Source organism: Trichechus manatus, unplaced genomic scaffold, assembly GCF_000243295.1.
Source record: "Trichechus manatus latirostris isolate Lorelei unplaced genomic scaffold, TriManLat1.0 scaffold00002, whole genome shotgun sequence".
NCBI lineage: Eukaryota > Metazoa > Chordata > Mammalia > Sirenia > Trichechidae > Trichechus > Trichechus manatus.
The window spans coordinates 36,793,961-36,820,929 of record NW_004443938.1 but is presented as its reverse complement, the minus strand read 5'-3'; the positions used below and the strand labels follow the sequence as shown (position 1 = coordinate 36,820,929).

At 38.4% G+C, this 26,969-nt stretch overlaps 1 protein-coding gene across 7 annotated transcripts in view; it reads right to left on the bottom strand.

Annotated features, from left to right (window-relative positions):
• Window positions 1–26,969, bottom strand: part of MAP3K5 (mitogen-activated protein kinase kinase kinase 5) — a 239,520-nt gene that overhangs the window by 56,551 nt on the left and 156,000 nt on the right. For all 7 annotated transcript variants that reach the window (XM_023729862.1, XM_004368890.3, XM_023729852.1 and 4 more), the window contains exons 13-18: window positions 25,047–25,142; window positions 21,494–21,575; window positions 10,514–10,647; window positions 4,890–5,017; window positions 4,033–4,169; window positions 2,846–2,951 (exon numbers count right to left, since the gene is read on the bottom strand). In XM_023729862.1, the coding sequence (XP_023585630.1) occupies window positions 2,846–2,951; window positions 4,033–4,169; window positions 4,890–5,017; window positions 10,514–10,647; window positions 21,494–21,575; window positions 25,047–25,142 (683 nt within the window). The remainder of the gene's footprint in view (window positions 1–2,845; window positions 2,952–4,032; window positions 4,170–4,889; window positions 5,018–10,513; window positions 10,648–21,493; window positions 21,576–25,046; window positions 25,143–26,969) is intronic.

Sequence of the window (26,969 nt, the reverse complement as noted above, 5' to 3'; positions counted from 1 at the left end):
GTAAATTATATATTATGTTAGAAAGTGATAAGTGTTAAGACCAAAAATGAGAGCAAGGTGAAGGGAATCAGGAGTATCCAGTCCCAAGGAGGGCTGCCCCTGTAAATAGGGTGCTCAGGGTAGACCTCATGAAGCAGTTTGGACTTGAGGGTGGTGAGGGAGTCTGCCATGCAGATTGCTGGGGGAAGAGTATTACTGGCAAAATGAAAAGCATATGCAAAGGCCCTGTAGCAGGACCTTGTAACAGTTACCTCACTGCCTCTTGTTTGGACCAACAAGGTAACTGCCGTTGAGTATTTATGTGGCATAATGGGTGAAATACAGGAAGGCCTATGTGCCTGGAGCAGAATGAACAATGGGAATGAGCAGGAAATGAGGTCTGAAAACCAAAGGACTCCAGATCTGGTAGGAGCCTTATCCGCCATTGTAAGGAGTTTAGTGTTTCCTCGGAAAAAAACAGAAAGCCATTAAATGCTCTGAGTGCTAGGGCTTGATTTATGTGTTAAAAGGAACATTCTGGCTGCTGTGTTGAGAAGAGACAGTAGGGGCCAAAGTGGATGCAGGGAGAAGAGGTAGAAGGTTATTGAAGTGGCCCTATTTTGGACACATTTTGCAGTTAGAGCCAATTGGCTTCCCTGATGGACTGGATTGGAATGTGAGAAGAGAAAGGCACCACAGATAACTTTAAGTTTGGAGTCGCCATCAACTGAGACCAGGAAGAGTGTGGGTGGAACAGGTTTGGGGAGAAGATAATTAATTCCATTTGGCATGTTAAGTCTAGTTGAATCTCGGCTCTATCACTGGTTATTTAATTTCTTTGAACCTTAATTTTCCCACCATAAACTAGGATAATGATACCTACCACTTAGGGATGATGTATGAATTTCAATGAAATAACTTATGTAAAGCATTTAGCAGAGTCAAGTATACAGTAAACACTCCATAAATGCTGGTTGCTGTTGCCTTCTCCTTCACTAAAATCACCAAGAGTTAAGACAGATCAATGTCCTTCAACGCAATTCATCAGAGGTTGACTAAGCCCCTGTGACTTGGCTTCCTCTGAGGGCTATGATGGTCTGCACAACCAGACACAGTCAGTGCTGGAGACAGACGTAAGCATGTTAGTCATATACGTCATTCTTAATTGAGGCCAGTGGCAGAAGCATCTGCAAAGGGTTCTGGGAAGACAGGCTTTACTACAACTCCTTTGGGGATTTAAAAAAAAAAAGTTTTCAAGAATAAAAGATTAATATCTTGCCCAAATAAAGTGTGCTGAAAGCGAAGATTTTCCTCTCAGAAATTACTAAGTCTTGGCAGAATCTAAAATGTCTCTTGCCAAGTTGACAGCGTATGAGGAAAAAAATGTAAAGACATTTAAAATTATTAATAGGCTAGTACTTACTTTGTTCAAAAAAATACATTATAAATGTATTTAATTCTGTGTCCTGAAATACCCATTGCCATGGGGATGGGAGCCAGGCCAAAGGTGTTGCCGACTGAATGTTCTGAGGGGGAGCCTTATGGGATTTCTCTCTCTACTCCTTTCCCCTTCTCAGGCTACCACAACAGATACTGGGGTGAGGTGGAGAGAAAAACAGATGTGGAACAAAAAGTTCAAAGCAAACAGCAAAGGGTAGATTAAAAACCTGAGTTCTAGCATTTACAAACTGTGTGACTTCTGGCAGCAATGTCCCTTTTCTCTCAATTTCCTCATCTGCAGAATGGGGGTACTACCTCCTACCTCACAAGGAGCCCTAGTGGCACAATGGTTAAGCACTCGACTGTTAACAAAAAGATCAGCGGTTCAAACCTACTCGTAGCTTGGAGGGAGAAAAGACCTGGTGATCTGCTCCCATAAAGATTACAGCCTAGGAAACCCCATAGGGAAGTTCTACTCTGTCGCATGGGGTCACTATGAGACAGAATCAACTCGATAGCACACACCAACACCAACGTCTACCAACAACTGAATGCGTAAATGGGAGCATCTGGCCATTCTGCTTTATATTAGACCAAAGATAACTCATTGACTCATTTTGCTAAATTTCACTCTCTCTTTCTAATCATAATAAGAATTTAATACTTAAATAAGAGTCAACATAAAGGAATGATAAGAACATGGAGTGAAGACCAAGTTTAAAGTCCCAGATGCCTCCTCCCCCTGTAACTACTGAGTGTCCTTGGGTAGTCATTAATTTCTCTGCTCTTTGGTTTCCTCTTGGCTCCTGTTACCTTTTTAGAAATTTTGCTTTGTCTCCACCCTCCTGGGACATTGTACTAGACGCAGCTAGCTTCAGTGGCTGCATTGCCTAATTTCTCAGGAAAGCTCTCTCTTCATCCCACTTCTGAGTTGGTGAGTCACTTCCTCTTTCTGAATTGAAATCTCACAGTTATTTATATTGTGGAGTAGGTGAATAGGCGACACGGAGTAAACAGGACTAGGAATGAGGGAATTCATAGTCCAAATGGGAGGTAATTAAGGTATGAGTAAGAATCACAGAGAGCTTGGACTACGGAAATGTTAAAAAAAAAAAATCTTGTTAGGGTTATGATGGTTGTAGGCCAACCAGGAAGGACGTGATGGCATGAAAGGGAAAACAAATGATAAATTCAGAGTTAAAAAAAAATCTTTAGTGGCATTAAGCAAGAGGCTGAGCAAGCACACAAATACAAGAAGAGAAAGGGGACAGTTTAAATTCTGTGTCACATTTTTTAGTGAGCATCAAAAGATATCAACATTAATGTTTGTGAGTCCACAGACTAAATTTCTCTCTCATATTATGCTTAAACTTAGCAATTACTTCTTTAATTACAAAAGATCTGTATCATCATTGCAAAAACATACCAGTGAAAGTTTCAGTACATGGATTTATGCCAGCCAACCTCTTTGATGTCCCGAAGTCGGAGATCTTGAGAACACCACTATAGGTATTAATCAACACATTGTCACCCTAGAGAACAGAGGACTTTAATCAAACATGTTATCCTTCTTCCAATACTGTTGCTGGCTCACAAGTCCAGTATGAAAAGGTATCCTTTGAGCAAACAAAGACACTAACTCTGTAGTCTTCATTAATAGCTCATAGCTGTTTACAATCTGCTACTCAGGTCACAAGGTCAAAAACGGTTCCTACTTAGTTACAGTTTGCTGCAGTACGCAGATAGTATAGGTTTCAATAACGTGTATGATAAGTTAAATTATGATATCCATAACTCCCCAGTCATTTTACTTTCTTTTCTATGTTGTTTTACTTATTTTCCTAGGTTACCTAGGAAATACAGTTAAACTCATCGCAGATAAATGAGCATTTGGGTCAACTTTAGGGTAGTAATATTAACTTCAAACCCGTTGCCACTGAGTTGATTCTGACTCATAGTGACCCAACAGGACAGAGTCGAACTGCTCCATAGGGTTTCCAAGGCTATATATCTTTACCTAAACAGACTATAAATCTACATAATCTGTCCATGGAGCGACTGGTGGGTTCAAACCGACCTTTTGGTTAGCAGTCAAGTGCTTAACCACTTCACCAGGGCCCCTTCCAATATTAACTTACTTTGTCAAAAATTTATTAGTTCTGAATTTTCTCCTTTTAAACAGAATCTAATAAGTTATCTAATTTTATTTCAATCTATGAGTACGTGAGACTTGTAGAAAAAGAGGATTTTATTTTTTTCTTCCAACTGTGCATCCATTGATTCAGTAAATATTTTCTGAGTAGCAACTATGGGCATGGATATGAAGATGAACCAGCCTTTAAGCTCCTGTTCAACTTCGTACTGCTGCACCCCTACCCCACAGAACACCTAAACCGAAGTGAGAGTTCAATCTTAGTGAATTGAATATGGCCAAGTAGTTTATACCTTGAGAAGAAGAGATCGGACATGAATATAAATAAATGATTCAGCATACAGTAGTATCTTAGATTTCTGCTATTTCTGAGGTTTATTAATTTGCCATTCCAAATTAATACTCAAAACACAATATACCTTTTGTAAATAAAAATGGAAACGAATCCTAGTGCATCCTACCTTTATATCCCGGTGAACTATCTGATTGTCGTGGAGGTATCTTAATCCTTCAAGTATTTGCTTTGTATAAAAGCCAATTGTTTGCTCATTGTCTTTTAATGGGCCCCATTTGGAACGAAGGAGAGCAGAAAGACTTCCTGTAAAGTAGGGAGAAAACAGTGGGTAAAATCTTTAAGTTAAATGAGTTCTTTAAAGCACACAGTGGCTGCAACAATGGGTTCAAACACAGCAACATTTGTGAGGATGGTGCAGGACTGGGCAGTGTTTCATTCTGTTGTACACAGGGTCACTATGAGTCAGAACCAACTCCATGGCACCTAACAACAACAGCAGTAATGTAACATTAATTGAAGCCAGTATAAATTGGGTTATTCACAGTAGCCCAGGCCTTGTACAAAATTCTTGGGGCTCAAACATGAATATGAAAATGTCCCTGGTCTAAAGAAGCTCATTATCAAATACAGTAGAAGTAAAAGGCAACTCAATTGCTATCATTAATCCAAGTTATGATTAACCCGTTGCTGTTGAGTTGATTCCGACTCATAGGGACCCTATAGGACAGAGAAGATCTGGAGGGTTTCTAAAGAGCAACTGGTGGACTCGAACTGCCAACCTTTTGGTTAGCAGCCAAGCTCTTAACCACTCTGCCACCAGGGCTCCAAGTTACAATTATTGGTATGAAATTAGTTCTGGTATTTATTTATTGTCTCCTAAAAAACAGTAAAGTGATGTCATATGTCCAATTTTTCTTTTAACTTAGACAAGTAAAGGCCTGTGTGATACAGTAAGTCTCAATTTTACTGTGCTTCAAGGCCCTAGCAATTTATACTTTTTAAAGAAAGAAAAATATTTCTTACCTCCTGGGACCTGCTCCATGAAGATTTTAATGAAGCCATTCTCACTAAAAGAGCCCAGATACTGGACAATATTTTTGTGTTTCAGATGCTTATGCAATGCTATTTCTTCATGTAGGGGCTGCGAGTATCTAAAAGACATGCAAATATTGATGAGCGAATTACATAGCCAGACTTTAGATTAGCGTATAAATTTAAGCAATGGCATTTGAAAATGTTAGCTAAATATATGCCCATATATAAATCCAAATATGACCATTTAAGGCCTTTATTTCTCATAAGATAAATTCTATGACGTTGAGGGTATAGTAGGATCTGAAGGGAAATAGGGACAGGCACTGTTCTAAGCCCTTTGTATATATTAACTCATTTCTCACAGCAATCCCATGAGTAAGGTTCTATTAGGATGCTCATTTGACAGATGAGGAAATTGATTCACAGAAGGGATAACTAAACCTGCCCCAAATCACAAAGCTAGTAAGTGACAGAGCTAATATTTGAATCCAGGAGAACAGAAATCATCTCACACTGCTTACTGTCACATTAACACGACTATATATTCCACCACCCTCCTGAACATAACTTTACTATTTCAGGACACCCTTGCTCAGGAAGATAAAAATTGCAAATAGTTGTAATGTTCATTCCAGAACTTTCTGAAAGGCCATCAATTCTTCAATAGAAAAAAACATTTATACCCCAAATCTCTTTGAGTCCCTTGCCTCAAAATCCTCACCTTACTGTGTCCATCATTCTAGCTATTATAGCAGGATTTTTACCCAATCCTAACCAAGCCTCCACATTCAAAGACCAGCTTTAAACCAGACTTCAAAATCATGTATGTGCTATATGTTGCTGAATCAACTTCTAAAATAGAAGTATTTTATATTTCTGGAACAGACCAAGCAATACTTTTGATGATTATTTGAAGCACTGTAAAGCTTGCAGACTCTTAACATTCCTGAATTCAATGTAGCTCTAATATAATTATTATATAAGTAAATATGGTAGGGTATCAGCAAGGATCAGTAGAGAGTCAAAGTCACATCCAAACTTTTTTTTTTTTTTCTGTTGTGGAATGGAGGCTACAGTGTGAAAGGCACCAACTACTAAGGCAGTAAATAAAAACGTGATGCCTTGCTTTAGTCCTACATGTGGGAAATGCTCAGATCCTACAATGGCAAACCCATATAAGCAGAATGGATTTTTTGAATGCCAATAACAAATACTAGAATTGGTTAGCATTCAATTATATACTACTTTCATGAAGTCATAGTCTCTCCCCTGTCCTATTAGATTTTATTCATATTTTTCAGGGTAAACTATAAGGTAAAGCAATTCGCAGGTTACAAAAATCCAAATTCACTTACTTTAAACAAACTTTTATAATCTGTGAAACCTTACTCAGAAAGCAGCCAAAGAAACAACGAACTGTATTTTAGATCTTTTACTCATTTTATTTTTTTTTAGAATTTCTCTAGGAATCATGAAGGGCAGGTATTACCTTGAACCTCTTAGCAGGATATGAGTGAGGAACAGCAACACCATTTTGATAACTGCTTGAATGAGATTCCATGTCAAATGCCAATATATAGTGTTACCAATAAGATACTTAGGTAATGATTCTCAAAGATGAAGGCATTTATATCAGGTTTAAAAAACTTTATTGATACTAGGTCATGATTGCTTTTCATATGTATGATATAAGTTAGTCGCAAATATTGTGCTTATTCTACAGATTTAAATCAAGATGATCAAATAATCTAAAGCAGGTGACTAACTCTGTTTATTATGAACCAAAGGGTTTCACCTCCTGACCTTCTTGAAAATCAAACTATCAACGCTTAAATTTAAGATCCTTGTGAAGCGAATACCCATCCCCTCCATCCCCCACTTGCTCATTATTTAAACCAAGGATGGCTCAAAATTTGCAATACTAGTCAGAATTCAACCTAGCTAAGAATAAGAACCCTTCTCCAATATAGAAATTATTGGGAACATGCAGCAATTTTCACTAAGTGTAAATGGCAAGCACTAAATAAGCATGAAATTATAATTTGTTTAGGTCAAAAAACTATGCTTGTCATCATTTAGGTCTCAATTCCAATGTCACAGTGGCCTTCTCTGACTATCTCAAGCTGAAAAAGACACCCCTCTTCATGAAACCAGTGCCCCAGGTCCCAGCTATTTTTATGCCTTTCCAACTTTAGTGCATGACTTTCAAAGGTGGCCTCCAGCCTCTGTATATCCATTCCAAACAGTAAGAAGAAAAAGGAAAAGAATGCTTCCCAGAAAGTTCAGCATACTTTGACCTGTTCCACTGGCCAAAAGTGGCCACCTCTAACTACAGGTAAGCTAGGAACTCTATAGCTTTTTAGCTGGAAATCTGCTGTCATGGATTTATGCCAACCAGCCTCTTTGATGTCTTTGGAGATCTTCAGAACAGCTCTAGAGGTATTAATACATTGTCACCCTAGAGAATAAGGGCCTTTAATAAAACATGTTATCTTTCTTCCAATACTGTTGCTGGCTCACAAGTCCAAAACGATACCCTTAAAGTAAACAAGGACATCAATTCTATAGTCTTCATTAATAGCTTATTGTAATACTGAATTCTTAAGAATGTAGACAGCAAATCATATCTCTTCTTAATCAGCTATAAGAATGGAAAAAAGAAATTGTAGATAACAGAAAATACTTAGATATATATTTAGCTTTGAAAAAAACTATTAATCCGTAGGTATCTCCAGAGCATGCCATCTGAGTAAAATTCCCACTTACAACCATCTAGACCAGTGGTTTTCAACGTTCATCTCTTGGGGGCCTTAAAAAATACCAATGTCCAGAATTTCTGGAATTATGGCCTGAGCATCAGTATTTTTAAAAGCTCTCCATTAGCCCTAATATACAGCTGAATGGAGAATCACTGATCTAAACAGACAGTTCAGGAGTGTATAGGATGTCAGAGGAAGAAGTCATTCTGAGATTAACAACTAGTTGGGGATAGATTATGAAGGCATACTTAAAATCCACTACCTCTCTCTTACAACCACTCTGATTCTCTAACAAAGTATCTTTAGAATATGAGTGAAACACAGAAGAAACTGTTTTGGTTGCTGTGATCCCTCCTTACAGATGGTAATATTTAGTGTACAGTGGATCATGCATTATTCACACCCATCATCCGATGTTAGCAATTATCCATTGTCACTGCTAGCTTTTTAATGGAGCATCCAAATCACGCCAGGGCACATAGATGGAAATACCTTTGTCTGCTGTATCTTCACGGTAAAAACATGATAGATTTCATTGTAATCCCCTTACTTTGGTAAAAAGATGCTCTGTATAAGCTGTTCAGGGGAAAGGCTTGTCATGCAAGTGTTTTCAAACAACCCACATTATGACAATTGCATTGTTACAGACAGAGGCTGAAAATGTGGCATTAGTGTTGGTATATCTGCTGTGTGTACAATGGCACAATGGCAGTTGAGTAAAATTAAGCCACAAAGTTGATTTTAAAAGCAGTTTTCTTCCAAGTGCCTACTTAAATTCATTTGGTGGGAGAGGGAAAAGGGATGTGGCTAATGGCAGTAAGTATGGCTACAGCATTTTGATAGTGTTGAGCCCATTAAATTTTATGTTGTTTTAAAATCTACTCTGTGTATTTACTGCTTAAGGACCTATAGAAATATTTTTTTTAAAAATTTAAACATAACAACTTTATATACATCACTATAGGAATTGAATAAATAATTTCTACCACTGTTTCATAAGAATTCATTATTATCTCATGAATTAGCCAAGAGAAAATTCTGGAACAATGCCATGAGAAACATACAATTGAAACTATGCATGTGGCAGACACTAACTACTAGTCACCTACCTGATATCTAGTTTTCTCTCTTTCTAATTCTGTTTGAAGAAAGTCCAGCTTAAAAGCTGTAGAGTTCCTAGGCTGCCTATAGTTAGGGGTGACTATTTTTGGCCAGTGGAATAGAGGTGAGAGTGTGCTAGGCATTTCTGGAGAGCATGGTTTTCCTTTTCATTCCTCTTGTCTGGAATGTAGATAAGGAGGCTGAAGGCAGCGCAGCCACCTTTGAAAGTTTTGCACTAAGGATGGAGTAGCAGAAAGATAGCTGGTACTTGGGATACTGGTGGCATGGGATGGAGTATCTTTTTCAGCTGGGGTAGTCAAAGAAGGCTTCTCTGGAGGCTTGACATATGGATTGAAATCTAAAAGATGAAAATGAAGTAGTCATGGCAAGATCTGGAGAATGAGCCTTGCTGTGCCTGACAAACAGAAAGACACCAATGTGGCTAGATTCTAGTGTGCAATGGCGGGAGCACAGGTGGGGATCTACAGAGGGAAGCAGATCGTCATGGCCTTATGGTTCCAGGTAAGGGTACCAGGCTTTCTACTGGTCGCAACAATAATTCATTGAACGATTTTAAGCAGTAATGACATGATATGACTTAACCTCAGAAAGATCTTTCTGGCTGCTCTGAGAAAGAATGGACTAAGGGTGAATGGAGAAGAGAAAGCAGAGACCAGTTAGGAGGTAGAAGCAGTCAGGAGTCTGAGTGAGAGACCTGGCAGCTTAGACTAGAGTTGTAGTTGTGATGGGAAAGAGTAGGAAGATTCAGCATATATTAAGAGGCTGAGACAACAGGACTGACTGATGGAGATGATATGGAGTGTGAGAGAAAGACAGGAATCCAAATGAATCTGAGGCTTTAGATTAAACAGCTGGATAGTTAAAGTAACATTAACTAAGGCAGGGAAAACCTCAGGTAGAGTACATTTGGGGGTAAAATCTATGGTCCATTTTGGCTATGTTAACCTTGAGATGCCTTTTAGATTAACAAGTGGAGATGTTGGGTAGACAGGAGGCTCATGGAGCTCAGGTTCTCTCTGAGGAAAGCCAATCATGTGACCCTACCACCACGGCCAAAGGAAAGGAGACTTGCAGGCAGCCAAAGGAAGCCTATGACACAGCCTGACATTAAAATTTGGCCAAATAAGGACTATTGTAATAACTGACCAATTCAAACCAATATACCACACATGTACACAGTTGACTGTAGGAGCACTATCTTACAGAGAGAAGACAAAAGGAAAATGATGAGGCAGCAGGAATCATGAAGTTGAGAGAAGAGGGAATTATTTGTTGGGAAAACAAATGATTGAACAGAGCACTGGAGCAGGGAACAACAGATAATGCTGTTGCTAGAGCTGTTTAGTTCCCTGAACAACTTCCCTCTTCCTAAAATCTCTTCCATTTTCCACAAGGTCCCACTTGGTATGGTTCAGACCATTTCTGATAGTGCTTATTCCCCATCTATCCATATAATAAACACCATTATCCGATGTAACTTCAGTCCAACACACACAGGGCCATTTTCTCTTCTACTCTTAGGAAATCCTGTCCTCGTTACCTCAGATACGCTGCCCTTCCCCATCAGAGTCTTATTCTTGAAAGATGCAACAGTTAACCCTCAGAGAGCTAATTAACACAATGGAGTTTTCAGAGTTTCATTAATTAGAATATCACAAAATATTTTCTAAAATGGTATTAACAGCCCAAAGTACTTTAGAAAACAGCTCTTATTATGCAGAATTACTGTACCTGCTATCTCTCTCTGGGATTTCCTTAATAGCAATTCTGACTTGGTTGCTCAAGTCTCGACCTGCATAGACTATGCCGTAAGTGCCTTTTCCTAAAACGACTCTGTCACCGTTTTCATCATATTCATAGTCATACTACAAAAGGAAAAACGGGGAAAGAAGATCGAAACATTAGTTGTATTCTACATTTTAAACATCAACTTCTTCCAAGAGCATTTTTCCTTTATTATGGGTTTAACAGGTGAAACAATAAGATAAAGTTCTAAGAAGCAGCTTCAAGAACTAAAAAATAGACATTCTTAACATAAAGCAGATAATGTGTCCATGTTTTCACAACTGTTATGAATGCTGTGGAAACTACATACAGAGTCTCCAAAAGCCCACTTTGATTCTTTCACCCAATAAACCTTGTTTTTCATTGATTCCCAGATACACGCATGATTGGTATCAACATTTATCAATACCTGCCACATCTAGTTAATCTTTGTTTCTCAGATTTTGGTGCTGTCAAAGTATTTCACACTCCATCAGAAGAATAAAACCACTGAAAGGTTTTGGGTAAGAAGAGAATTTTGAGGTCTTCCAGTTGATGATGGTAAAATAAAGATTATTTTTACTTCACTCCCAATTCCCTGAGACCAAAAAACATTTAAAAATGAAAAATGAAAGAAAAAATATAACTTCGATATTAAAAAAGAAGTACCTACAGACTTAAACCCCAAACTGTTAAGTGTATCGACCCCACATGGAAAACTGGATCAAAGCGAAGAGGGTAGAGAAGGCATCTGGTATAGACCTCCTCAGACCTGGAGGCATCATCTGGAAAGGCACATCCTTTGCCTTAGACAAGAACTACAAGATTTAGGGTCATCAAATGATCAAGCCATTCTCTGCAGAAACCAGTAGGAGAGAACACAAGAGCAAGCTCCTTCTATTGTCTAATTTTGCTGGGTGTAAAACTGGCCTACAGCTAGATTCAGCTCACAGAAAGGTTTGGGCTGGCCATTAAAAACATGATTTCTAAGATTTATAAGCTAGGAAATAAAACATTAATACCGATAAATTAAATAATCCACAAAGGAGACAATGATCATTGACTTTTATGCTCATTAACAACATAACCTTGAAATACCTAAATCAGAAACTGATAAAATTACAAAGAGAAATTACACAAATATAAACCACAGTATGTTTTAACTGAACATTTTTTGGAAGTGTTATATCTAGCAGACAGATTTAAAATAGAGATCCTAATAGCACAATTAAGCAGCCCTGGTAGCACAGTCATTAAAGTGCTCAACTGCTAACCGAAAGGTCAGCAGTTCGAACCCACCAGCTGCTCTGCAGGAGAAAGATGTGGCAGTCTGCTTCCATAAAGATTTATAGCCTTGGAAACCCTATGGGGCAGTTCTACTCTGTCCTGTAGGGTCGCTATGAGTCAGAATCGACTCAATGGTAGCGGGTTTGGTGGTGCAGTGCTTAAGTGCTCAGTTATTAACTAAAAGGTTAGGGGTTCCAACCCACCAGCTGCTCCATGGGAGACAGACCTGGTGATCTGCTCCTGTAAACATTATAGCCTTGGAAACCCTATGGGGCAGTTCTACTCTGTTCTATAGGCTCGCTGTGAGTTGGAATCAACTCCATGGCAACAAGGTTGGCAACAGGAATAGCACAATTAACAGGTTTGATATAACATATACAAAGAGAATCTTGCACTCAGATATACATTTTTTCCATGCATATTAATAATTGACCACATACTGGACCACAAACAAAATTTCAATAAATTCCAAAGAACTGGTATCAGAAAGACCGTGATCTTTGATCACCAGATATTAAAGATAAAGTAGCCAAAAATATATTTGAAAAATTATCTCACTTTAAAATAATCAATGGATTAAAAAGAAAATGACCATGAGTATTACAAAATGTTTTAAAAGAAATGACAATTGAGAGCTTACATACCAAACACCACAGACAGAGAGTTATGTAGATGAGAATTTTCCTGGCCTTAAAGAATAGAACCAGAAAATAAGGAAAAATTGAACATGAACAAGTTAAGTGGCCAAGTCAAGGGAATAAAAAAAAAAAAACATATTATTATCCAAAGACAGAAGAAGGAGGAGACTTCTGGTTTTGCAATATGGTGGACTAGGTATCTGAAAACATTCCTGCTAAAAATATCTAGATAAAATAAAATAGATATGCTTTTAAGTAGCTAGCTGGGCTTGTAAAAAAAAACAAAGAAAGAAGAGCGAAAGAAAACGTGCAGGTGCTAGAAATGAAGAGGAAGTGGAAAACTAGAGGGGTAAACACAAGAACTGATGATCCTGCAGCCCAAGTGGTGAGCATGAGGGTGGAGCTTTACGCTTCATTAGTCTAGGTCTGGAGCCAGCAAACGTTTTTCTGTTAAGGGCCAGACAACTAACTTACCTCCTTTTAGAAATTTAGAAATACTTTTCTACCTAATCGATGGGTCAACAAAGACATCATCTTGGATACTAGAATTATGAATACCCCAGGTACTCTAAAATGCAGGATATATTAAGAGAAAAATATCCCTTAAACATACAGGCAATAGATATTCTCAAGTTTGTGAGATTTCAGAGAATAAAGCACCCAGGAACTTTTCGTGAATGCATTTGATGATAAAATCTAAATCATGCACAGAAGAACCAATACAAAACTGTGACGAAAGCACTGGTGAGCTCAAAATTCATTTAAATACAGAAGATAAAAAATTGTGAGAATTATAGTAAAAACTAAAAATAGATGCTATAAATCTTGATAATTTTTTTAGAATAAGATGATGTTAGGTAAGGGAGAGGGAGAAAGGAAGACATTTGACAAGCATGCTGATCTCATTTTACCTGTCAATATTAGCAGGATATTCGCTGCTATTGCCTCAAATCAGGCTCTCTTTGCCTTAAAAAAAGTTGCTATCAAGTTGACTCTGACTCATGGTGACCCCATGTGTGTCAGAGTAGAACTGTGCTCCAGAGGGTTTTCAGTGGCTGATTTTTTTCGGAAGTAGATCACCAGGCCTTTCTTCTGAGGTGCCTCTGGTAGGACTCAAACCTCCAACCTTTCGGTTAGCAGTGGAGTGTGTTAACTGTTTGCACCACTCAAGGTCTCTCTCCTTGCCTTACTTCTGTACTAATGCTGTGGACTCTTAATTGGTTTTCCTGCCCCCTACTTTCTTGTGGCCCCGTTCCCCAATTCATTCTACAAGAGATGACAGAGCTTTCCAAAGTACACAGTTCCAAAGTGAGCCTTCCATGTTAGTACCACTGCTTCTGCTTTGTTTTCTCCTCATTGCTTCTGGGATAAAATCTACGCTCCTGACCACAGCACAAATGCCCGCCAGGATCTTATCACTGCTTCTATGTCCAACCTCCTCTCTCATCAATGTTCAGTCAAACTTAGCTAATTCTCCCTCATCCTTCAAAACCAAGCCCCAGGAAGCAACCACATAACCCTCAAAAGCTGGGTTATGTGCTGGTCTGCTGTGCTTCCAAGGCCCCCTGCCCTCACTCCATCATGTACTTGTCGCTGTACCCTGCTTGCCCATTTGCTTGTCTACATTGCCCTCTGGACTTTGAGCTCTTTGAGTACAGGGACTTTAATTGCTCTATCCCTTGTCTTAGCAATATCTGGCATGGATTGTAGTAGATGCTCAGTAATTATTTACTTAATTAATTAATCAGGCTATAGAAAATATGATGAGAACTTTTTTTTTTTTTAAATCAGGTGCTAAAACGAAATATTTAAAGTCGGTGTCAGTTTATTTTTGGTTGAGAGGAGTTCGCCCCAGGGCAGAGCGAAGAATATACAAATCTCAATAAGGCTGCTCAAGGAATGTAAAATATCAAAAGACTATTCTCTTTGAAAAGATTATTAGGTACATAAGTTGACTCCTGTTACTAAGTTGTCACATTAAAAAACAAAAGGACTTTTAATAAGACCAATGTGATTTAAATAAAACCATCACATGGACAACTGTTTCTTTTTTTCTTTTTCTCTCTCTGTCTTCTTTCTATTCCTATAAGATAAATACATTAATTGAAAAGGCAGGTTTGCGGTGAAGCCGAACAGCGAGTAGCAGAATGGCCTGGTCTATAAGGACTAAGAATTATCTATGTGATTATCAGAAAAAGTAGAACAGAGCCTGGGACAAGTTAGGGTCTGTGAAATGACAAATACAGAGAAAAAGAAAAAAAAAGAAGTTTTTAAAAAATAAAAGGTAAGACTAGGCTGCTTATATATTTTGCATTCTATTTCTATGGCAATAGGTTAGCAAATCAGGTTGTTGCTAAGCGAAACAACAATTGCATTTTGAAGCAAAGATGGGAATACTTCTGGAATCATCCTTCTGTTGTTGCCTGCCCAGAACAATCTAAATTGGTGCTGGGAAGAGAATCAGCTTAGGAAGAAATATTGACAAGCCCAAACAAAGTGGGTGATTCACTTAATATCTGCACCATCAAGAGGCCTACAGTAATATCACCACCTTATAAAAAGCCATGGATTTCACTTTCCGCCCCCTTCCCCCTGCTCCACACTTAATTACATTAGGTGAGTAGTCACGTCAAAGACCCAAATGGTATCTTTGTTAATTTTCAGTCTGAACTGCCTCCTTAATATGTAAATGCTGTATAGAATGCCAAGCAACTAACTATAGGTACAAATATCTAGTTTGACATATCTCTTCTTCCTCAGAGCTTTACTCAAATACCACCCTTCTCGATGAGCTTTCTCTGGCCTCCATATCTAAAATTCCAAACACAAAGACAACACATACACACAAACACACTGTTACATCTGTAACTTCCTAACCCCCTTCCCTACTTTATTTTTTTCTTAACACTTATCGGTGTCTAACATACAGTTAGGGATTGCCTTGTGTCCCCCCCAAAGATATGTTAATGTCCTAACCCTTATACCTGTGAATGTGACCCTGTTTGGAAATAGGGTCTTTGAAGATGTTATCGGTTAGGATAACTTGAGGTCACACTAGGGCAGGGTGGGGACTAAGCCTATATGACTGGTGTCCTTATAAAACAGAAGATACACAGAGACTGAGAGGTGAAGATGCTCCAAGGAACACCAAGGATTGCTGGCCATCAGCAGAAGCTAGGAGAGAAGCATGGAGCAGATTCTTGTTCAGAGCCCTCAGAAGGAATCAATAGGCCTGCTACTCTAGTTTTGGACTCCTAGCCTTGAGAAAAATAAGACAAAAATTCCTGTCCTTATAAGTCATCCAGTTTGTAGTATTTTGTTTTAGCAGCTCTAGAAAACCAGTATACATACTATATATTTTATTTATTTATCTTGTTTATTGTTTCCCATTGAAATGTAAGTAAAATGAGGACAGTGATTTTTCTCTATTTTGTTCTTGGCTGTATCTCCATCACCTAGCACAGTGCCTGGCACATAGTAAATGTTCAATAAATATTTGTTAAATGAATGAATGAATGATTGCAAATTAATACTCATATCACCCAACACCATACGTGACATATTTTCTCAGACAGTGAGGTTAGTGATGGGAATTCAGCTTTGGATCTGTACAAAAACAGAAACGGTGTTGAAAAACCAGTTTGCTGCTTGATAATGCCAAATCAATGTAAATAAATTCTAAACCATAATTCACTGTTTGTTAATGTTTCTGAGGCAAATCATCAGAAAAGGAAATGGTAAGGTTTTTCATCATTCTGTAGATTTTTGAGTCAAAAGAAAAATGTTCCTTTTATCTTGCTTCCCCCTACTCCATTCCATAAGGGGTCAATTCTCTCTTGATGCCCCCTGGACACTATGCATAACAAATTCACAAGCCAACTGCCCTGGCTGCCTCCAGCTTGTGTCAATCATATGCCCATTTTGATTTTAAAAAAGTGAAGAGCAAGTGCTATATAAGAGAAACAGGGATGGAAGGAGTGAAACAGAAAGACAGAGACAGAGAATGAACAATGTGTGTATATGTTTGGGGGGGGTGAAGAGGGGATACAACATGTTTAGTATCAAGTGCCAAAAGGATCTCTGTAATTTCAATCGATTTTTTTCAAGGAAATAAAAAAAAAAAAAAAAGAAAGAGACGATGGGAACAGGATGAGTCAATAATGGTTTTATTATGGTATTTAAGTTTCATTATGGTATTCATTCTTTCATTGACTTAACACTGATTAAACAACCTTTAAGCCAATTTCCCAGCATCTACTCTTGCCCCTTCCAATCCATATCCCCCTCCCCCCAGTTTGAGATATTGTTTAAACAACTCGGGTCTTGTCACTCCTCAGCTTCAAACCCTTCAAAGCCTTTTGATTGAGCTTCTTCTGTTTGGGCATCTGGCACCATGTCATGAGACTATGTGATGAAAAGGGGAATGAAGCGTGGTCCTGTTTTGGGACATTAACAGCCTGGTGCAGGAAACTGTATTTCAAAGAGCTGTGAAGAGCTATGGTTGGAACTGATTCGATGGCAATGGGTTTAGTTTTAGTTTTGTGTGTGTGTGTGTGTGTGTGTGTGTGTGTGTGTGTGTGTGTGAAGAGCTAGAACAGAGAAGTGGGCCAAGTGCTATGAGCACAGAGAAAAGTGAGAAGGGGAGTTGAGAAATGTTTCAAAGAGAAAATAACACTTGAGATAGATCTTTAAAAATAAGGATGTGGCACCAAGTGGGAATAAGGAGAAAAGGCATACGGGGTTGGGCATCTGCATGTCCAGCCCAGAGCCAGGAAAAACATGGTTGTCTCGGAAGTGGAAAAGAGCTTGGCACTGCTGGACCACAGGGTGGAAAGGAAAGGTTAAGTTAGAACCAGAGGGTTGAGAACACTATATGGTGCAGAAACCTTGAAAGAGTTGCATCAAAGGTTTTTTAATTAAGGGAGTCACATAATTAGATCTTTTTGAGAGATGTCTCTGATGATGGCAGGAGAGAGATCAGACCACAGAAGAGATGATAAAGAGCTGAGATCAGAGGAGTGGCAGAGAGGATAAAATGAAGACTGGATATGGTGGATAAGAGAGGCTGGAGCTGAGGTTTATCTGAGAGGTCTAGCTTGTGTCACTGGGTAGATGCTCTTGCTCTTAGCAAAGATCTGGAAAGTAGGAAGAACAATAGTGACCGTAGCCGCCAAGCGTTAAAACCCCAATGGTTAACTGTACTCAATTGTTCAATGATTTGAGTATAAATTTATTCCACACATTAAATTCCTCAATATATGGGTTCATAACCCTTCCATGTCAAAATATAACCATGAGTCAAAAAACAGCCTTGAATCAAAAGAAGTTGTTTTTCTTTCTGTTTAAAAAGAGAAGCCCTTCTCTGAAATAACCTTGGACAGTGTGTATTAATCTTGAAAATTATAAGAACCTAGAGCTAGAAAACAACATTAAAGATGTTCTTCTATGAACTTTGTCCAAAGTTACAAAACTGGTTGTTGGCAAAGTCAGAGCCAGAACCCAGGGCTCATGACTCCAGCATGTGGATCTTAATACATCCAGGTGTCAGCAGGGAGGAGGGGCCGTGACAATGACCCAAAAGGAGGCTGAATCCCTCCCATTATTCTACTGCTTCAAAGAAACCTTACTATTCAAATCAGAAAGGAAAACAGATCTTAGCTTGGGCTTCTGACAAGAAGTTTTTCAAACAGTAGGCAATCTAGGGATTAGTTTCAAATTGTAATCTATAGGACCACTTTAACAGTTAATGCTTGCTGAATATCAACAGCACCCTAAGAGAAGTTAAAAACAGTAAAGAGCATTTCCTGATCATCTGACATTTCCTACATTCTTATTTTATTTTGGGCCAAGGCACCCAAAGGCTTCAGGAATAATTAGCACGTATATCAAAACAATTTTAATCCTGTCTTCAATTGAGAAAAAGACCAGAAAATATCTATGCTGCACACAAATCTCAATAATTGTGCAAAGATGATCTCTAAAGTAATTTTTGTTTACAACGTAAAGACTAGGAAGTTAAAGAGAATACTAATAAAATAATTTTAATTGACAATGTTGAAAACATGCAAGAAATGTAATCATGTATAATGGTGAGTTACTATATTTTTTAATCGCCTTATATGCAGGAGAAAAATGGACAATTGATAAGGTAGACAGAAGAAGAATTGATGCCTTTGAATTATGGTGTTGGCAAAGAATATTGAATATACCATGGACTGCCAGAAGAATGAACAAATCTCTCTTGGAAGAAGTATAGCCAGAATGCTCCTTAGAAGCGAGAATGGCTGAGACTTGGTCTCACGCACTTTGGACATGTTATCAGGAGGGACCAGTCCCTGGAAAAGGACATCATGCTTAGTGAAGTAAGGATCAGTGAAAAAGAGGAAGACCCTCAACAAGATAGATGGACACAGTTGCTGCAACCATGGGCTCAAACATAGCGACGATTGTGAAGATGGCGCAGGACTAGGCAGGGTTTTGTTCTGTTGTACACAAGGTCTCTATGAGTCGTAACTGACTTGACAGCACCTAACAACAACACGCAAAAATATAAGTTAAGGCTTAATAACTCATATTGTAACGGTGCTCTCGCTACAAAGGGACATTCATTGAGAGGGAAAGTCAGGACAGATCTCACCATCTTCACAGCCCAGAACATTGCCGTAACCATTCATTAATGTTAGGCTAACAGGACACCTAGGAAAACACATCAGCAATATCACAAGCTGTGGCATAACGGCAAACCAAGCCAAAACATTTAAGACAAGTCAGCCAGATTTGTCCTATGGGCTATATAGTTCATTGCAAGTACTGTAAAAGCCATTCTGTGTCACATATTTTAAATTGTTCTGATGAAATGCAAAGAACAGAAATGTAAGAATGTTTTTCTAACATTACAAGAATAGCACTTACTTGAGAAGGGTGAGTTAGGAGTACTGAATCAGAGCTATGTGATATAAGTTCTGTTTTTTGTGAGGTCAGCAGGTCAGATAAAACCTTTTGGATATTAGTAGGAAGGAACCTCAGCATTTCTCTCGTTATTTAGCTGGTGAATGTTCACAGTGCTTGCTGCAGAATTGTCTAATCAGGAAAGATCACCCTATTCACTTCTGCATCATCCTGATTACGGATCCTCTTGCTATCTCCTTGAAAACTGATCTACCTACCCCTTTTACATACTGAGGCTTAGAAAAATTAGTTGGCCAAAAGTGTCACAAAATCTTAGGCAATTAAAGCTGTGTTATGCTATGTATATGGTTAAACCAAAAAAACCAAACCTGTGGCCGTGGAGTCAATTCCAACTCATAGCGACCCTATAGGACAGAGTAGAACTGCTCCATAGGGTTTCCAAGGAGCACCTGGTGGATTCGAACTGCTGACCTTTTGGTTAGCAGCCAAACTCTTAATCACTATGCCACCAGCATTTATATGGTTAAAGCAGTTCCTAAAGCAGGGTTCCCAAACTGTTGATTCATTCAATTATAAATACCAGCCTTGTCTAATACGGTTACTATAGGCTGGCTGTGCTATGTATGTTTTTGGTAAGATGGATTTAGTTCCTCAAGACAAGGTATGAAATAAAGGATAGATAGGGCTGTTTAAAAAAAAAAAAAAAAAAAAGAAAAAAAGGCTAGCAAATTATGGCGTTGCAAATGTTATATAAATTATGACATTTACCTTACTGACGGAACTGCTTTATTTTTGTTATTTTTGTTAACTTTGACCCTGGTAGTTGCTGTGAATCAAATGGTACTAAATTGAACACAAATAGAAACTGAGAGATAACAAGGTATAGTCAAAAGAGCATTGAAGTAGGTGTCAAGAAATCTAGTTCCTAATGTAATCACTTGAATAAGAAAACATAACATTGTACAATGTACAACATACACAAATAAGAAGTATTGTCTACTATTCTAATGCATGGGAAAAATTTTTTTTTTTTCAAATTAGGTCTATCATCTTTTTATACCTTTAGTGCAAGAGCCTTAGTTTAACTAGGAATGTCAAAGCTATACAGCTGCTAGATAATTACAGAATTTAACTATAGACAGAGTTAACAATTAATGAGTATATTTAAATTTTCCTTTGACTGATACTCCACTGATTCAATGTTTTCGTAACCACTTTAGCGTATGAAATGACATTATCAAAGTGGTCTAATAAATAACTATACCAGTCAGCACTACAGTTTCTTCAACTTAATTTTAGCATTAAAAATATCATTTTCCATATTGCCTGGATTCAGAATTCTGTTCCAAGTCAAACATTGAGAAGGACCTGGAGAAAGCAGTGACCTCCTGGCATGCCTGGAGAAGGGTCATCCTTCAGATACTGAAGATGCTGAAGGGACAGACTAGGAGTCAGTATTCCTGAAACCCTCGGCATTGATCCTTGCAATAGTGGAGGATCCTGTCTCTTCACACAGTGAGAAGAGAAAAGGGGCACAACCTAAAAGCAGGTATCCACAGTGCACTACGTCCCTGAGGCCCAGGTAAAAGAATTCCAGTTGAGAAACAGCATTTGGGGTGACTGTTATTACCTCCTCTCTTTAATCCATTAATCTTGCACCGTTTCAGGTTCTCTGTGTGACATACACTACTGAGGGCCACAAAGAGTTCTAACAGTGGGTTTTGTTTGTCTGAATGCATACAGTGCAGATAGAACATGAAATGTGTCAGGGCACAGTGGCCTTTGCATTGAGAGTAATCAGCACTCTCAAAGTTACTCACTATCAGATAAGTAAAACACACAGTCAGTAATCCAGAATAAGAGTTCCCCACTGTCTGCTTTTTAGCCCTTTCTACCAAAGGAATTCCAGAAGTAGCTTTTAGCTTGAAGGGAAAGGTTACAGACTCCGGCTGAAGCCTCACCCCTCACCACCATACACACACCCACATATCTATACACCCAAATATGCCTGCACATGCACACACGTCCCCTCCCTCAGTAAGGCTTTAAATAGTTTTAAACTATCAGCCACAGAGAAACTTTGTAAAACGAACACCCAAACCTAAGTCATTACCTCCAGGGAGTCACTTTCACAATCCCCTTCCTCGGCGCTTCTCCCCTTCTCTTCAGTAATGGTATTCACCATTTCAAAAAACCTACAATGAAAGTTGGTATGTGGTCACTCATAACACATACAAGATTCAAATACAGGCAAGTACATTCCAAAGCAACTTCAGAGAAAAGAAATGGGGGCTACGAGAGTAACTAAAACCCAGCAAGCGACAGACCATTAGCGTCAGTGAGAAAAATATGATCCGTCAAAGGAAACATAAGTTGGCAAGATTTGCTAGAAATATCTGATCTAATGTCTCACTTCAAACAACGTAACATTATAGAATTAGAACAATGAAGCTAGACAGGTAGTAGAAATGTTAAGAATGTGGATATTCTTGGATATCAGATCAGGATTGTTAGTATCTGTGTGATCTTGGGCAAGCTCCTCTACCTCTCTGAGCCTCACCCCTCATCTATAAAATGGAGAATATACAAGTACCTATCTCATAGGTTAAGAGAGCCCTGGTGGCGTAGTGGTTAAGCACTTGGTTGCTAACCAAAAGGTCAAAGGTTCAAACACATTAGCTGCCCCACAGGAGAAAGATGTGGCAGTGTGCTTCCATAAAGATTTATAGCCTTGGAAACCCTATGGAGCCGTTCTACTCTGTCCCATAGGGTCACTATGAGTCAAAATTGACTTGATGGCAATGGGTTATCTCATAGGTTGTTGTGAAGGTGCCTCGAGGTAATATATGTAAAGTGGTTAACACAATGCACTCATTAAATATTAGCTATTATATTATTATTTTGCTGCAGTTAATATTTAAAATACGACAAAACAAAAATATTTATATTCTGGAATGTTGTTGTTGTGTGCTGTCAAGTCAATTCGAACTCAGGGCAACCCCATAGGGCAGAGTAGAACTGCCCCACAGGGTTTCCTAGGCTGTAATCTTTATGGGAGCAGACTGCCAGGTTTTTTCTCTCGTGGAGTAGCTGGTGGGTTTGTGCTGCTAACTTTTTGGTTAGCAGGTGAGTGCTTCACCGTTGCAACACCAAGGCTCCTTATATTCTAGGAAAAAAAAACCCATTGCCATCGAGTCAATTCTGACCCATAGCGACCCTACAGACAGAGTAGAACTGCCCCATAGGGTTTCCAAGGAGAGCCTGGTGGATCTGAACTGCTGACCTTTTCGTTAGCAGCCGTATCTCTTAACCACTATGCCAGCAGGATTTCGGGTTCTGAAATAGAGTTTCTAAATTCTGAGGTGACTAGTTGATACACCTTTGGTCCCTACAACATTTGATCTCAGCTACTAAATCTGCGACCTGAGTACCTCAATATCATACACATGAGGTCTCATAAAAAGTCTGTGAAATAGTGATGCGAACTAGTAAAGGCTGGCTTATACATTGGTGACAGAAACCACCTCTCTTTTGGTGACAAAATAAACATTTTTCCTCAGAAACTTGTAAAGTTTTGTTTTGTTTTCCTGGAGACCATTTCACAACCATGAAAAACAAGTACAGCGAGAAACAGATTTGCCCTCTGCAACACAAACTGTGGCTAGTCCGTTCAGAGGGTATGTGAATTGTCCCTAGACATATAGTAAGGGAAGTACTATGCACAAAACCTGATGATCTCACAGGAGATTATGCTGTGCAATGCCAGCAAAGGAAAAGCAGTTTATGGAGTGACCAAAAAAGTTTATCTAACACAACTCAGAACCTTTTTTCCTATCTCTGTACTCTTTTTATTTATCCATGCATCCATGCATCCATGCATCCATGCATCCATCCATCCATCTAGCCATCCATCCATCCATCCTTTCATCCACCCATCATATATCAATCCATTTATCCATCCATCTATCCATCATCGATCCATCCATCCGAGCACTCACCCACCCATCCATCTATCCATCCATCCATCCACCCACCCATCTATCTATCCATCTATCCATTATTCATCCAACAAATACTCATTGAGTGTCTACTAGGCTCAGGAACCATTCTGGCCACTGATGATATGACCATGAACACAATAGAGAAAGTCTATTTTGAGGTTTGGAGTCTATTTGTGAATCTACATGTGCCTACTTCTTCACTCTTTTCTCTACACACTTCATGGAGGACCACGACAAGAAAAAAAAATTCCCCAGCCTGACTGGAATAAAAGCGTGCTCTGATGAAGATTAAATATGATGAGTTAGAGACAAAGTCAAGTTCAACTGAGAGGAGAAAGTGAATGACATTAAAAAAAAAAAAGGGGGTTCGGGGATATATATTTTTAAGCAGGTAGAATTCTCCAAGACACTATTTTTCACTCTTAAATGAAGATATTAATACTACCCCCCTTTTAAGATTTCTTTGAAGATTTAAAAAGACATTAAGTGTGGGGTACCCCATAAAAACCCATTGCCATCGAGTCGATTCTGACTCACAGTGACCCTAAAGGACAGAGCAGAACTGACCCATAGAGTTTCCAAGGAGCGGCTGGTGGATTCAAACTGCTGACCTTTTGGTTAGCAGCCGTAGCTCCTAACCACTATGCCACCAGGGTTTCCAAGTGTGGGGTAAGCATTCCATAAATCTTAGTTATAATTATTATAGAAATAAACCAATAGCCTTGAGAATTTAAGTATAAGTAGAAAAGTAGGCAATACATTTGCTAGGAATTTTTTATTTCTAAGTCTTTTTACTATACATTTTATGATAGTGAGGATAAAATTGTAGCCAAGAATTACGGATTAATTAATTACGGCACCAAAAAAAAAAAAAAAAAAGGTAGCTGATATGTAGCTAGCATATCAGTCACTTATAATGAGGGCAAGTAGGGATTATTTAAATAAGCACAATCCCCAGCAAAATTTTTAAGTCCAAACTGGCTTTTACCTACACCTCAGCTTCTAAAACGTCACTCACTCTCCAGTTCCTCACAGTCAGTCTCCATGTCCTAACGGAACATGAAGTATCTATTTGTTAGCCCAAGAGAAACAAAACCTAGGGAGCTTAACTCAAACGTAAAATGCAGTCCACAGAATTTTAGATTATTTCTTTTACTGGTGTAGATCAGATCACTGGCTCTTAATTCAGGCTGTTCTCCCACCAGAAAATCTGATGCAAGTGGTCTGGGATGAGGCCCAGGACTTTTCTTTTTTTTAAAAGCTCACCAGATGATTCTAGTATGTGCCAGAGTCAAGAAACACTGTTGTAGATAATATTATTCAAAAGAACTCAGAAATTAAAGTTTTGTTAAGCATAAACTATAATAAATGAGTACTTTAAAAATGAAACATAATATCAGACAATTAACAAGTAAGTCTTGGTTAATGTTTCATCTGTGGAAAATAAATTATGACAAATAAAAAGCATATTTTATTAAAGACAGCCCAAAAAGCTCTCTGATGGTTAAACATAACCACATAATTACAAAATATTAACCCAAATAAAATATTTACATAATCACATAACCATGAATTCGTTACAGGAGCTACATGTTCACTCATTAATTAAAAACAATGATTAGGTAAGAATAGTTTTTTCACAGATAAGCGATGACTAATACATACTTTTTACAGTGAAGTTCTGTACAGAAGTAGATTTGGAAATCATCAGAATTATGAAGCACATAAAGAAAACAGCATCGTTCTTCAAATTTAGAAATACTGAAAGAAACAAAAAAGCATAATTCAGGAAAATATCAATACTTTTATGGATCTATAATGAAAAATAAATATCTTTTATATCCAGTCTCAATTCTGATACCAATGTCATATGTAATAAAAAGTTATAAATAGCATTTTAAAAAGCTGATATTCCTTGTGCGACATGCTAAAATTATTTCATATTCTGAGAATTGTCCCCTAATTCATATCTGGAGAGTTGAGATGCTCTCTGCTGTCAAGGAGCTCTCAGCCCAGTAGGGGAACAGACATTTAACAATAATGACAGTACAGTGTGAGATGAGCAATGATAAAAGTACATTCAATGAGCAGAGGTGCTATAAGCACACATAAGCTTTGTGTCCCTCTATCACAGAATGGGCAAGGTCTGCACTAACAACAGCACTAACCTGCCTAATGGGAAGAAGAAAGTGGAAGGCAGTCAAAGCACCTCATTAGTTGTAGAGATTGTAGAGGAGTGAAGAAATGTGGAACAGCATTTTGTTTGGTCTGGACAAGTGGCTCACATTAGAGCCATATGGAATAATTTAGAGTTTATTAGCCAGGCTATACTGTTTTATACCAGGAATTGTCACACTTTTTCCATAATGGGCCAGAGAATAAATATTTTCGGCTTTGCAGGCCATGCCACTCAGCTCTGCCATCGGAGCATGAAAGCAGCCTTAAGCACTACAGGCTTGGAGAAGCCTTAAACGAACATATATGGCTGTTTTTCAATAAAACTTTATTTATAAAAACAGGCAGCAGGCCACATTTGGCCTGTGGGCCAAGGTTTGCTGGCCTCTATTTTATGCCTTTGGACCTGCTGTTCCTTCAATTTTGAATGCCTGCTTATTTTTGGCTTTTTAAAGAAACCTTACTCATCATTTAAGATGCAGCTTAGACCATCCCTCTCTCTCTTTCCTACTTCTACCCTAAACAAAAAGACTTCCTCTTGCACCTCTGCTCTTTGAATGTCATTACTGTTAAATGTCTGTTCCCCTACTGAGCTGAGAGCTCCTTGACAGCAGAGTTCATGTCCTAGTTATTTTTGTGTCCTTAGCAATATTCTTAATATTTGACTCACAGCTGGTGCCCAATAAATGCCCAATGACTTGAACTGAGCAAGTTCTGAGCTGATGCAAGACAAACTGCTGACCTAGTTGGAGTTTCTTCTATAAGTTTGTCATCTCTTCCTCATAGAGGAAGGAGCCAGGAGAAGTTAACTCTGTTTGAAATCACCCACTGGAACTCAAATTCCCCAGCATGCAAACATGCAATAGCCACCTGTAGGCGTTCTATGTCAATGTCATAAATCACAACAAATGCTATGTAGTGGTGTCATACCTAATTAAAGAAAGTCAATTCATTGGAAAGAGAACATGATAAAATGAAATTTATATTTGCCATGCTTTCCTAGATGGATTGCTTAAAAATGCAGCAATAAACAGTGATTGTCTTGCTAGTGACTGCTTTTAAAAATTAAATATTAAGAGAGTAAAGCTTTATTTGAGAAGGCGTCAATTGGAAAGATATATAATGAGTCAGTGCATAATCTTGCTTGTTTTTGTTCAGATCATTCATGAGGTAACAGGTGGTTTTACCAGGCAAACTCCAATTATCAATGACTCAAACAGCTCTACCAGTTCATGCTCCAACAAAGACAATTACTATAATTCCAAAAGCAACAGTATATTGCATAACCAACACGCATAAATCTTTTATTTTCTCTCATTTCTATTATGTGGGGATAAATAATAGTTAACTCAACTAATTTGGTGTGAAATTTGCAAGAGTTGGTTTAGCATGCACTTATATAGAACAAGGACT